This window comes from Haliotis rubra, unplaced genomic scaffold (genome assembly GCF_003918875.1).
Source record: "Haliotis rubra isolate DU_JTF1 unplaced genomic scaffold, ASM391887v1 Scf145, whole genome shotgun sequence".
NCBI lineage: Eukaryota > Metazoa > Mollusca > Gastropoda > Lepetellida > Haliotidae > Haliotis > Haliotis rubra.
This window is the reverse complement of record NW_025765392.1, coordinates 82,983-97,247: the sequence shown is the minus strand read 5'-3', so window position 1 is coordinate 97,247 and position 14,265 is coordinate 82,983. Positions and strand designations below refer to the sequence as shown.

Genomic DNA, 14,265 nt, shown 5'->3' with positions numbered 1-14,265 from the left:
CCCATCAAACACCTAGGGACTATCATGGACCACAAAAAACAGATCCCATGTTCGAAATCTGCAGAATTGACGCAGACACCTTATGAGGAATGTCAAAGAATTCCGATGCTGAGAATTCAATGCTTGAATGACAGTACGAGGAGGAGACTGTCAGATGTTATCCGTGCGAGCTGTGAATACATCAAGTACTGCTGTGGTAGCCAGTGGTGCTTCATACAATCACAACAATCAATATTTGAAAATTGTATGACAATCAGATAGGTGCTGTAATCATGGTGACCACACTGTCATTGATGATATTCACGTTTGTGTTTCTCTCAGGTTGAAACTATATTGTCACCAAATTGCAATTTCATTATTCTTTTTAATAACAGTAAAATATGTTTCAGTTACCAATTTAACACCAGAAGTCGTTTTCAAAGCATATATAGTGAGTAAGTTGGATTTTACGTTGGAGTTTAGCAATATTCTAGCAATATGACGGCGGTGGACACCAGAAATAGGTTCACACATTGTACTCAAAGCATATATAACATGTAGTGTTTGCGTACGTTTAATACAGAAAAGTGGGTAGTACTTGATTACTGCTCGGATGTATATGATCGGTTTTTGGTTATCTGTCTAAACAAAGGGGCAGTTGTGTGGAAAAGTATATTTTGCTTTCGAAGGGGTTTATAAGCTCCGCTCTATATAGTACATCCGATCATCCAACCATGTCACCTCCCTTATGCGGTGTAGAGACCAGCAACTTATCCCCAAAGGCCTCAGAATGAGAAGTCCTGTCCAGTCAACTGCAGCTAACAATATTCTTAAGAAAGCTTCCCAACTCCTCATCCAAGAAAGAATCCGTCACCATCGTAAGACCAAAGCCATCGCCCTCAACACCATAGCTAACCAACAAGAACAACTCCAGACCATCCTGAGCCCCGACAACTACAACACCCTTAGACAGCTACAGAACCAATCCAACCACAACCTTGATGATGCCACTAAGAAGACCCACATAACGAAACTGAACAGCCTCGTGCCCAACGGACCTATCACCAAACGCCAACCACGTGATGATTACCTCAATAAAATCAATCTCAGCAGCAGGACCCTCAGCGATGAGGACAGAGCTGTACTTTCAAAAGGCTTGAATTTTGCACCTTCGCCTCGCCAGCACAACGACACGTTCATCGCCAATATTGAGAAAGGTTTACAGCAGTTTGCCCCTGGAGGTAAGGTAGACTATCTGAGACACCAGATAGCCAACATTCTGGTAAAGAAAAACAATACAAATGCCAAAATAAAAGATAACTTGTCCAAAGCTAACAAGGCAGCCCTTAAACAATTGCAGTCTGACCCAGCTATCACCATCGCACCAGCAGACAAAGGAAGAGCCACTGTCATCATGGACACCACAGCCTTCACCACCCTAACCAACAACATCCTGAACGACCCCGCCACCTACAAGCAGCTGAAGAAAGACCCAACCAACAGCCTCCAACGTGACCACAAAGCCCACCTCAAGGAACTCCGTGACAACAACGAGATAGGCCCCACTCTTCATAAGCAGCTCACAGTCCCTCATCCACGACCACCCTATGCCCGCGCTACCATTAAAATACACAAAGACCCCATCAAGGCCCGCCTACTAGTCTGCTCCAGAAACACCGTCAACTACAACACCGCCCAACACATTGCCCGTCTCTTCGCCCCCCTTGGTAAATCAGCCAAATCCTTTGTCTCCGACTCCGCCGAATTCTGCACCAAGATCAGTGCAATCACCCAGCCCGGCAAACTAATTAGCTATGACGTCGTAGACCTTTTTACCAATGTACCCAGAGAGGAAGCCCTTACCATCATTCGGAAAAGACTCCAAGACCTCCACCCTGACCTAGACACCCACCTCAGCATTGACAGTATAATCCGCCTCATCAACTCCTGCATCAGCTCAACCTACTTTACCTGGTCAGATAAGATTTACCAGCAAACCAATGGGCTACCTATGGATTCTCCTCTCTCCCCTATCATCACTGAGATATACATGACAGAACTAGAAGACAAGGCCCTGCTGACATCAATCATTGCACCAATTTGCTGGTATAGAAAAGTAGATGACACCTTCGTAGTTCTCAACCCCAACGACAACCCAGAACACCTCCTCAACCACATGAATTCCCAACATCCCCGTATGCGGTTCACAAAGGAAGAAGAATCTGACAACAAGCTCCCTTTCCTCGACGTCCTAGTAAAGAAAGAAGACAACAAGCTCTCCACTACTGTGTACAGGAAACCCACCAATACCTTCACTTTATCTCCAACCACCCGCTACAGGTTAAGAAACGCATCATATCCACTCTCACCCGGAGAGCTAAGAACATCTGCTCTAGAATCCGAACTTAACCACATCCGCCATGTCTTCGTCCATTATAACCAGTACCCCCAGAAGCTAGTCAACAATATCATCACAACCACCCTCAACCCAAGAGATAAACCACCCCGCCGGCAATCAGCACCCTTTGTAATAAGTATCCCGTATGTCCCAGCAGTCAGCCACCAGATAAGACGACTCCTTCAGCAGCAACCAAGCATAGACGTCCTGTTCCAAAAAGGCAAATCCATCCAGAACCTCCTCCAAGCCACAGGCAAACCACCGTCAACAACAAAAGATTACCCCTCGGGAGTAGTCTACCAGATTCGTTGTCAATGCGGAGACCTCTATATTGGTGAAACATCCCGCCCGCTCCCACTACGAATCAAGGAACATAAAGCGTCAGTCCAGAAAAACGACTCCAAATCCGCCATAGCTGACCACACCCAAGCCAACCCTGACCATGCCATCCTATGGAACAACATCGATATCCTAGAAATCAACCGACAGGACTACAAAATTAGGAAACTCCTTGAAGCCATAAACATCCAACGCCACAACCCCACCATGAATCGAGATCAAGGTTATTTCATCCAGTCAGCCTATCAACACCTAATCAAACACCACCACCAGTAATCCTTCCCTACCTCCGTTGTCCATCTGGCTTCCATGCTTCCTCCTTTGTGCTTGTAATCACAACTATTATACGTCAACTCATCAATTGTATAAACTCAACTCTAATCACAATCAATCACTCTGTACATCAACCTCCTCTGCTGTAATCACTTATCAAATATCCAATGTACATCAACCTTGTTAATTGTATATACTCACCATACAGCTATGTATATATTCTCCTTGCTTCAGTTGTTGTATCTCTTGCTTGATAACGGTGTTAGTACCTACACCGAAACGTCGCACTCATTGCCATAAAGAAGTTGACTATCCATACAAATCAGTTTTCCTTCATCTTCACAACTTCTAAAATGCCTCATCAAAGCCCATCCTAACCACACCATCAAATGGGACAAGACAGAACCATAGTAAAGAACCCGTCAGACTACAAAATCCGTAAACTTTTGGAAGCAGTATACATCAAGAAAATAGGACCTGCCCTCAAAAGAGATGAAGGATACTACATTCCCAGTGCCTACCATCACTTGATAATGTAATCAATAATATTCCTTGTGTACATTACCTGTTTCATTCCAACCATGTACATCAGCCCCTTCAATTGTATAAACATCCACCTGGCTTCCTATCAGTTATATAAGCTCTAACTCAGTCCTTGTATGTCACCCTACTGGCTTCCTATCAGTTTACTCAATCTCTCATACAAACGTTGTACATCAACCTCATCTATTCTATAAACAACTCATTGCCTATCTACTGTAACAACAACTCCTGTATATATTCTCTCAATTTTTTGCTCATGTATCACTTGCTTGACAACGACATTAGAACCTATGTCGACACGTCGCCTCCACAGAATAAAAGAAGTTGTATATCCATAATAATTGTCATTATTCTTCTTTATGAGGAAGTTGTTTGACCTGTAACAATATCATCCAATAGGATGCGATGCATCTCAAGGCATCCAAGCCGAGACAACAGTATTTACTTACTTCCTGCTCTGTTACAACGTCACAGAATAAGACGTCCGTCAAAGCCGATGTTTAGTTACGGTTCGAAAGCAGGACATCAGACAGGTTAAATGGATTTAATGTCGAGTTCAAGGGTATTTCTGGTCTTCAGGGCGTGAGACTACGTATTTGTACTAGTACGGTTTTACAGTAGCAGCCTGGTATGGCATGGTCCAGCGGGGTGTCACCCGCCCCGTACTTTTATAAGTGAAGGTAAAACCCCGACTGCATCACATACATATCTTTGATGCCTAAAGCGGCATAAAACCGTATCCACTCACTCACTCACTCACTCCAGGTGGGTTACATACTTGGAGGAAATATTTGACAGAATTGGACAAGAGAGAGTTTGTTTTTCTGTGGAAGTGGGGTACTCGTACTGCTGTCGCTCTTCAATCTGCTTCGTCGGGTGGCCCTCGAGGACCAGAAACTTTATGATTGCTCTGCACTCAAGCTTATCCATTTCTGCCATTTCAATACGGGTACATGTGATTAGATGTCACGTGACCGGAAACTAGCGACATGTGCATGTCAGTATTACGTTTATGTGAATGCTGTAAACCATTTTCAATATCTCACAGTTATATTTATCCTGCACATATCAGAATTATTTTATGCTCAAAACTTTTGATAGCCCCTCGTAGCAGCCAGAGTACAAACACATGGGGTGCGTGTATGTATGTGTGTGTATCGCACCGTCCAGAGATAATGTCACTGCACAGCTACAGAGGAACATACGAGGAAGAAGCCCGTGTTGAGAATTAAGTGCATTTCCCAATGGGACAAGCATGGAGTGTTCGGGTGCATGTGAAAACTTCAGTCTTTGTTAAGCAAGCCACCATGGAGATCATTCCGCTACGCTTGATAGGTCCACTTAAACGTACGGTGTACAAGGAAGTTAGCGACCTTGACACGCGGTTTTAACCACCAATCGCATAAAAGGGTCCTGGGAAAATAACGACAATACAACAAATACGACAGCAAACATGCCACCTTTATTCGCTGGCATCTTTCCAAGGTGAGGGGCTAAATTCACTGTAAATGGGTAGATGAACATGACCATGAAGCACTTATATTTCCAGATTCCATGGTAGCAATTACAGTTATAGAAACTGGTGCAAATATACACATACCTATTACATTTTTATTGGATAAATAAATAGCGCACATATCCACGCACTAGTGCATGCTCAAGGCGCGGTGTGTTTCTTCATCGATCATTTGATGTCAATCTCAACGGCACATCATATTATCAATCTCAACTACGTGGGGATCATACAACCCTTGCTGCAACAATGCGCACCGAGTTATTGTGGCTTTCTCATCCTTACAAGGTACCCATTCACAGCTGGGGTGACTGGGACACATAGTCACTGTACTTTGTCCAAGTTTACTGCACGTTGCTGTACCCGCAACTAGGTGTTTGCACATATTCATGTAGCCATCATCTGGTCATATACCAACGTATTCGTGTTTTTTCTAAGTGGACAGGGTTGTGTACTGTACACTAGGGTTGTGACAACACTGAAGGAATCTGCACACAAAGTTGATTCCAAGGTTTTACACCCGGTCACAGGTGGCTCGAACCATTACTGGACGTGCACGTGCTGCTATGAACTGTTGTTACAAATTCAGATAAATATATAAGCATGACATCAATCTTAAATTATGGCTGAACTACTGAAATGTTATATCTCTGGGATGAAGCATTTTATCGTCCTAATATAGCTTCCATATCATTTTTCTAAATGTTTTAGATCATATCACAAGATTATGGCTATTGTTACCATCAACGTCTTATTAATAACTTTCAACACGTTAGATTCCAGCAGTTTTTCTGAGATCCTTCCACAGAGTCCCGTCTCCGTTGACCTGGTAATCCTCTACACGCAATATGCACTTCTCCTCTACAACATTCAGCAGACGCTCAGGTAGGTCCTCCACCTGTACAGGGCCCACAAGTAGCACAATGATCCGGTTAGGAATCAGATCTGTTACCGAGTAAAGTGCTGCATCAATGGTAAATTGTGACCACTGAGAACAATCTTGAAGGAAGTCATCTGAAATCACCAGAACAGACTTCCAACTGTTAGTGGTACCGCAAATAATACCGTCGGCGATAGGAACACCTGGAAGAACATCCCGATCCTTCAGGAACAGACGCACAGGCTGATTACACAGTTCCAGCTCTGGTCGTACTTTCCGATAGACGAAAGGAATGTCAGCCTCACAATACGCGACAAAGAGGGTGAAATCAAAATCTTTGGCTGTTAAATATTGAATGCCCAACCCAAAGAGTTTCAGTAAAGTATTACGATATCGCACTGGATTGTTGGAGACTATGTATACTGCAATAATTGAAGTAAACATTACAACCATTAGTGTAACTGTGATGCTAAGCATCAATTTGCCTGTACAGAAGTGAAACAGTCTTTCATGATGTTGGACCACATCAACAGTTGAGGTCATTATGCCATTATCCAGAATGCAAGGGAAGTTCTTGTCAGTCTCGTAAATGACAGGTGTATCCACCAACCAAAGAATGAAGTCCAGATTTTCACAACTACACGAAAAGGTGTTCCCTTTGAAAATAAGTTTGAGGTTGTTCTTTTCAAATGACAAATCCAGTTTTGATCTTGTGCCTTCATTCAACTGTCCAATCAGGTTAAAGGACATGTCGATAAGGATAAGCCGTGGATATTCAATGGTTTCAATAGGAATGGTGTCAAACTCATTGTGAGATAAATTTAGATGAATGATTGTATTAGAAATTGGAGGAAGTGATATATCAGTCAGTTCATTCATTGAAACATCCAAGTATTGTGTTGATTTTAGAGGACTGAATACACTATGTTCACTATGGGCAAATTGTAACTTGCAATTTCGTAATGACAAATGTGTTACGTTTTCAAATGAGTGAAAATCAAACACATTATCAAACTTGTTTCCTGATAAATCAACATTGCTAACATTTTCTAAACCCCCAATGTTCATTAAACCAAGAAACATGTTAGAAGGCAGCAGAACAGTTTCAAGATTGTGTGTGTTTTGAAATACAATTTCTTGGATGAATTTTGAAGATCCTGATACGGCAGTTAAACCAAAATATCTAATTTTAGGAGGCAATGTGACTGTTACTGTTATGTTTTTACCTAATGTTTCATAACTTTGAGTCCTCGGAAAGTCACCGTCTATTTTCTGCAGGCTGAAATCTGAATATTCAAGTTTGGAAAATCTAAAAAGGAAAAATAGTAAAACAACATCCCCAACCAAAAAGTTGTCAGACAAATCTAGAACTTTCAAACAACTTTCAAATGGATCTTTGTAGACTGATGCATAATCGACTAAGTATAATTGTTGCTTCTCAAAGATACTTCAGTGACACATATTTTGTTCAGATAATGCATGCTTTCGTTAGTCAGGCCTTTATCGACAAGGTCTTTTTCATCTTGCATTTTGTTCTTGTATGTAGCATTGAACCAAATCCTGGTCATGTTCAGATTTCCGAAGGGATAGAGAAGACGTAAAGCGTTGTGGTTTCCTATCTGATTGTGGGTTAGTTCCAACCGTTTTAGAAACAATAGTGGCTCCAGAACGCCTGGCTCACAGTCATCTATACCACAGTAATTTAAAACCAAAACCTCAAGCTTTGTTTCACTGAAACTCTGAAATGTTTCATTTCTTAATTTTTCTGTTGAACATTTGCCTCCGTATATAAACCTGGAGTCCATCTGGAGTACTTTCAGATTTGTTAGGTTGGAGAATCCTGGACCAAACAAAGTATCAGGAACTGGGTCGATATACAGACTGTGGAGCTTGACGAGAGGAGGAAACACCCAATCCGGATATGAACTTATTTCAGTCTTTTCAAGATTTAGATTGTGCAAACTCACAAGGTCATGGAAGGTTTCCTCAGGGAAAGATACTCTGTCTGATCGCAGCTTGTTCCGAGCAAGGAGAAGTTTAGTGAGATTAAACAAGCCCCTGAATGCTTCTGGTTCAAACTCTGACAGCGGGTTTCTGTTGATATTAAGGTAGATGAGCTTCCTAATCATGTAAAAAGTGTTATTTGTGAGAATGTTCAGATTATTTTCACTCATATCCAGAGCTGTTATATTTTCCGGAAGGTAGTCTGGAACATGTTGAAGTTTTCTTCCAGTACAGTCAGCAAACAAACCTCCATATTGCATGTCAAAATGCAAGGCACAAATCTGTTCATTTCCTTTGGCATAATGCGAATGTCAGCAAAACAAGGAGAGTCCTCAACATTGTGTCTGCAACAACAAACAGTGCATGGACATCGCTCATCGTATACATTATTTTGTTTGTTTGCAATGCTGAATCATTCATCTGGTATTTGTTTTAGTATGTTGAGCCACACTAAGTTAGTATTAATTCCAAACGTAACTGCAACTGGCAAAAATAGGCAAGGCGTGGCTTGCAATGTTATGACGTTGGTTTGGTGCGAGCATGTGCGATTTGCACCGTACTTAAAAGCTTGCTGTAGCCATAATGTCACTGTTATGTGTCTTACCTGTGTATGAACTCAAGTGAATTAAAATACCCAAAAATAACTAAAAAGTTGACTGTTTCTTCATGATCATTAAAACAAATGAGGACAACTTACAAATATGGGGACAAAGAACTACATTTTGGTTATGCACATAATCTACCAGGGTAAACGTAACGGTTTATTGTTACATGATAGCACTATCCTTTGTGTAAACGCGCTCCAGGGCCAAGATTTTCGAAGCGATCTTAGGGCTAAGATAGTCATAAGTTCACTTACGACTATCTTAGCGCTAAGAGAGCTTCACCACTCACCGTATCCACTCACTCACTCACTCACTCCAGGTGGGTTACATTCCTGGGGGAAATTTCCATTCCTCGAGACATAATTGGACAAGAGAGAGTTTGTTTGTCCTGGGAAATGGGGTACTCGTACTGCTGTCGCTCTTCAATGTGCTTCGCCGGGTGGCCCTCGAGGACCAGAAACTTTATGATTGCTCTGCACTCAAGCTTATCCATTTCTGCCATTTCAATACGGGTACATGTGATTAGATGTCACGTGACCGGAAACTAGCGACATGTGCATGTCAGTATTACGTTTATGTGAATGCTGTAAACCATTCTTTAATATCTCACAGTTATATTTATCATGCACATATCAGAGTACAAACGCACACACACGTGAGTAGTATATATAATAGGGGTATGAGATCAAGTCCAATAAAAGCCTCTGCAAAGCCTTATTTCACAAATAAAGCTTTTGTCAGGCCCTTAGATCCCGCCCCAGTACATCTACTACTTTTGAGCCCCCAGTTAACCTCCAGGCCACACGTGACACTATTGTGTCGCTATGACAGCAAACCGGATCACGTGGCACTATGTCTTGTGAAACAGTTTAATGTTTCGCACCCCTTGTTCTATGTACTTTTTTTTCTCGTCTTCGCCTATAGCAGACTTACGAGACCTGAGCCGGATTTCTTGTTTCATCTTACGGTATTTGTCGAGTTCAGAGAGGATTTAGCGAGATTCTTCCTCTGAGATCTTACTGTCAGTGAGTGCTGTAGAAATACGCTCACTTACCGTGTTCAGCTTTGCTTCAGCCAGAATCCTGATCTCGTCGTGTTTCAATGCCTTCCGGTGCAGTCTGCGTGACACAAACTTAAACACCAATCCAGCCACCCCTGACACCCCAGCTGTTATTTCGATGCCTAGCACTGCGGGTGCAGCTTTGATGGTGGCCAACAACCCCACACCTACTGCCCCTAACCCCATACTGGTGGCCATAAGGGCGGTATCAACACCATCCACGACATTGAAAGCTCTATGGTACTTCTTATACAATGCTGCCCGTGTGTCGCGGTCTTGTTCTAGTTGGTGTTTTATATCGCATAACTGTTTCAAGTGGAACCCGTCTATGGTTTCCAGTGGCTTCGGGGCTTCCTCCGCAACTGGGTTCAGCCCCATCCTGTGTGCATATAGTATATCTTATGAGATATTTTTTAATTGGGCTTCAGTTAATAGTCGATCAATGTACTTGAGGCTTATAAGGTGTAGATCCTCATGCAGGGGAATTGGCGAGAGGTTAATAGGTAACTCTGCGTCCACACGAGCCCCAGAGGAGGGTCTTATTGAGGGGGCTATAGAACCCGTTGAGGGGTCCGGTTGTATGATGATACGGTAACGTTGGTTATTGGTCCGGGGACTCCAGTGTACTGTCACCCCGGGTAAAAGTTGTTGCTCTTTACTAACAGAATGTCTGAGGAGATAGACTTCTATGATGAGTGTGGAGCCTGGTACCATAGCCGGAACCTCCTGGTACCAGTAGCGGTTAAACCTTAACTCACCCCCCTCGTATGCCTGTAACATATTGGGTAAAACCGGTCTTAGTGTAATATTTGTATTAGACCCCGGAATGAAACCCCCGGGCAAGGTACCGTTATTCCTAATTTCAGAGATACGGCTATATTCGTTTAATGAGATATAAGGTGCTGTGAGGGTCATATTGAGCAACCATTTGGGTTCCCTCAAGCTTGCTGGTTAAAGCAATCGGCCTATACACGTGGCCGTCAAAGTGCAGGACGTACGAGGTGTCTTCCTCACAAGGCTGATCGAATCCTCCATGTGTCCTAGATCCCCTAGTGTAACGTTGGGGTGATGACTGGTCATTGCTATAATACTATTACGAGATAATTTCCAATTGTTTTTCTGATAATTTCAGGGGCGCACTTCAACCCCAGTGTTGAAGTGTATGTTGTCACGTAGGAAGATCTTGCTAAGTGATATCGTGTCTTCCACGGTCACGGTGACCCCCTGCAGACTGGTGTTGGAGTCAACACCCACCTGCACGTAAACAGTGCAAACGTGATACTGGTGTCGTTTCCCCCACCGGAGTTTGATCCCCTTCACGATTTCGACTTCATCACGCGATGGTTCCCCTAGGTAGACTTGGATGACTAGCGTTGAGTTCGCCGGTAGACTCTCCAGGATGTTGACCACGCCTTCGAATTCAGACACCAACTGCAATACCACGTTTTGCATCCCGGGCTTGCTAGATAGCATGTGGGCTGCCGTACTGGCGAGTGAACTGATGATTACACTACGTCTCTGCGTCGGGACGTAAGCCACGAGCAGGGTTCCGTTGTTCACGACTTTGTTTAGGTAGTTGTCTTTGTTCTCCGTGAACACATAGGGGGAGCCGAGCCTAATGTTAAGAAACCAGTCCACTTCTGCAGGCAACAACACCCACTTGCCGTCGTCAGTTAAGACGAGGGAATACTGCTTATATTTGGTTATGTCCGCCACGTTGCTCTCAACATCTTCTAAGTCGAACAGTTTGCCCCCGAACGATGGGTATATTATCCATTTATCATCACCGGTGTTGACTAGGGTGTACCGAGTGTTGACGACCGCTCTTGAGGTATCTACTATGTCACTTAGGTTCCTAGTACCACCGATGGAGGGGACTTCAACGCGTTTGTAAATGTTGTTTTTCAGTTGCAAGGTGTACAATTTACCATCTACTTCGGGGTCGTCGAATCCGCGTGTCCCCGAGGTCAGAGATTCCCGCATTGATGCATTTTTTCAACTTCATCCCGGGACCTTGTGCGCTAGTGATTTTTGTGAGTGTTATGCTGAGGTATCCTACATTCACACGATTATGATTTATATCTAGCACCAATATTATCCGCTCAGGGATGTTGCCTCGAGTTAACCTCTTATACTGCCGCGGTGAAAACGATTCGGTTCTGCCGTCGTTGTATTTCTCCGTTTACACCGGTACGGCTCTCAGTATCGTGGAAGGGTGACCCCCTTGAATGTTGTCCGTTGTGCTCAGCTGACCGAGATGAATGCACAGCTCTCGGTACGGTACTAGGTCGGGTAACTTCGTGCCTGTGACGGTTGTTGTTGGTTTTATCTCGTCCGGCGGCATTACGAGTGTCCTCGCCAATGGTCGACCGAGCCTCAAGGGGTTTCTTCCGTTGTTGATTAACACCACTGTGCCGTTTGAGTCGTTCATCTTGAGTTCGGCTCCCAGGGGTTTGAAGACCTCGTCGCTTAGCGAACACACGCTGTAGCAGCCGTCAGTTATCTGGATGCGAGCTCCACTGACGAACAGCTTATTGTTCTTGACGTTGATGTTAGTCCATCGCGGTAGGTAGGTGATATCGCAGAGTGCGATTTCGAGTTGACCCGACGTGTTATCGATCGCGTGCATCAGCTGAACAGACTCGCCGCTCGTTATTCCTAGAAGTGTTATGTACATGTTAGAGTATATATACTCATTATATAATACTTTAAAAATGTACTCCCCAGGAGTGTTTTACCCTAAACAGGACACAGATTTCCCCCACAAGATCGTGGTCGCTGCTGGGATGAATTTCAGCGCCCAGTTTATAGATGTGTTCGACCAGTATAGGTTTTCGCTGAGTCAGTCTGTGTTCACGTTCCACGTGTACTACCAGATCAGACGTATCCTCAATGAGATCAGCGCCCGGCTCCCACAGGACAAACGTGGGACGCGGTAATCAACCAGCATGATAGACGGGCCTACGAACGCGTTTGCAATGAATTCGAACTAGACCCGTAGACGGATTGGCGTTTGCCGGGACCGAACCACGGTTCACAACATGCACCTCACAACAAACGAGTGGGATGACCGTTACATGGCTTTCGACAACAGCAAGGATTACCGAGTCTGGAGGTTCGAGCAGGGGGCAGGGGATGACTGGAAAAAGTTCATGTTGGACACGTCGAGAGGGCTCACTCATGCCGGTGTAATCAGGTTGAACGACTCGATTCGAACGTACGTGTGGGCGCTGTTGGGTGCGCAGACGCAAACGCGTTCCAACATCCTGGGTAAGGGGACTGCTTACGACGCTCAGAAACAGTTCGTTGTTAACGTTGAGGATGCTATCAATGCTCCAGTTGATCTCCCGAGTGGCATCAAACGCTACCAAGACATGTTGGAATACGCCAGGTCGAAAGTCGACTACGTGTTCGACGTGGGACTGCACATAGCTCCGAGTGATATGCAACTGAGAGTAAAAAAGTGGTGGGCTACAACAACGAAATAGTCATAGCCATGGCGGACCAAAAGTTGGGTGTCAACCCCGATGTCAACGTCCCCTGCGTCCCACCACCCACGACCGGTGAAACGGGTATAGTGGCGCCACCCCCGAAGCCTAAGGTTCAACCCACACCCCTACAGCCCCAACAGCAGGCGTCCAATCAGCACACATCGACCGTAAAACAGCCCTGGTGGTTGGCGGGGTAGCGGTTGGGATGGGGCTTATTTGGTTAAAATATCCTTAGCCGCAACGGCAACGATGGCTGCCCACAGGTTTTGTCTGAGCCACGTGGCAATGCAGTCAGCCCAATGCAGTCAGAATGCTGGCGATGGTAATCCCTTGCTCTCGGAAGAGGATTCGGATCACATTGGCCAACGTGGTGTCCTCATTAAGGACTCGATCGATGGTTTCCCGTACACGACTGATCTGTGATCGGAGGGCTTCCCGGTTCGAGGAAGCGGATTCCAACCGAGTCTGTCTCTCATCTTCCAAGTTGTTTATTCTCTCCTTGATACGACGTTTCATATCACCGTCCGATTCGGCGAGTTTTATTTTCTCGCGAGCGATGTGCTCGTCGACTTCGTTCAGTTTCCCCATGCTGTTAACGAGTTCTCCGCGTACATGTTTCAAGGCTTCGTCTAGGCCTTGCAGTTCCCTCAGGGGAAATTCGAGCCCCGGCAAGGGGTTGTCATGGTACGTAGCCAATTTTTTTTCGATACTGTCTGATGTTTCTTTAGCACGTTCGGGTACGTCCCCAGTATTGCTGAGTTTGGTCCTGGCTATTTGCAGATCTTGGACGACCTTCGGGGGAAGCTTAGGTCGTGCGCACCCGTAATCTATGAAGCCTAGTTCCTCACGGATCAGTTGACTCCCACCAGGGCGACTGGTGAGTGTTGACAAAGCATATGGCCCATTCCAGTCTTTTTCCCCCCGGGTGAGCCTTCAATCGCAGCGTGCCCTTCTTATCGATGGTAAACTTGGCATAGTCTCGTACCAACAGCTTGATAGTGTCTCTATTTTCAACTGCGTCGTAATAATCGTCGACGGCCGGCTGTACAAGTTCAGCACTTAAGGGGCTGTTCGTGAATGTGGTGTCATCGTAATCCACATCAGCACCAGCACCCATATCATCCATCGGGATGTCCTCATGGCCGCCTTCAGCCATTATTTATATTCAACTTTTATATTT

General features: G+C 44.7%; 2 protein-coding genes across 2 annotated transcripts; one reads left to right on the top strand and one right to left on the bottom strand.

The window, feature by feature from the left end:
- Positions 1 to 769: 769 nt before the first annotated feature.
- LOC124269426 lies at positions 770 to 4,011 on the top strand. Its single transcript, XM_046704431.1, has 2 exons — positions 770 to 2,630; positions 3,932 to 4,011. Exons 1-2 carry the CDS (start codon positions 770 to 772, stop codon positions 4,009 to 4,011), a joined length of 1,941 nt encoding a protein of 646 aa, XP_046560387.1.
- Positions 4,012 to 5,602: 1,591 nt separating this feature from the next.
- On the bottom strand, positions 5,603 to 8,243 carry LOC124269425 (toll-like receptor 8). The gene is given in 3 exon segments (XM_046704430.1): positions 5,603 to 6,347; positions 6,858 to 7,373; positions 7,376 to 8,243. Coding segments are annotated over 3 exon segments (1,860 nt in total). The 5' UTR covers positions 8,190 to 8,243; the 3' UTR covers positions 5,603 to 5,817.
- Between the last annotated feature and the right edge of the window lie 6,022 nt (positions 8,244 to 14,265).

Coding starts and splice junctions, on each gene's coding strand:
- LOC124269426 (XM_046704431.1), top strand. CDS start 770: ATGAGAAGTCCTGTCCAGTCAACTGCAGCTAACAATATTCTTAAGAAA. Junction 2,631..3,931: donor GAACCTCCTCCAAGCCACAG/GCAAACCACCGT, acceptor ATCATCCAATAG/GATGCGATGCATCTCAAGGC.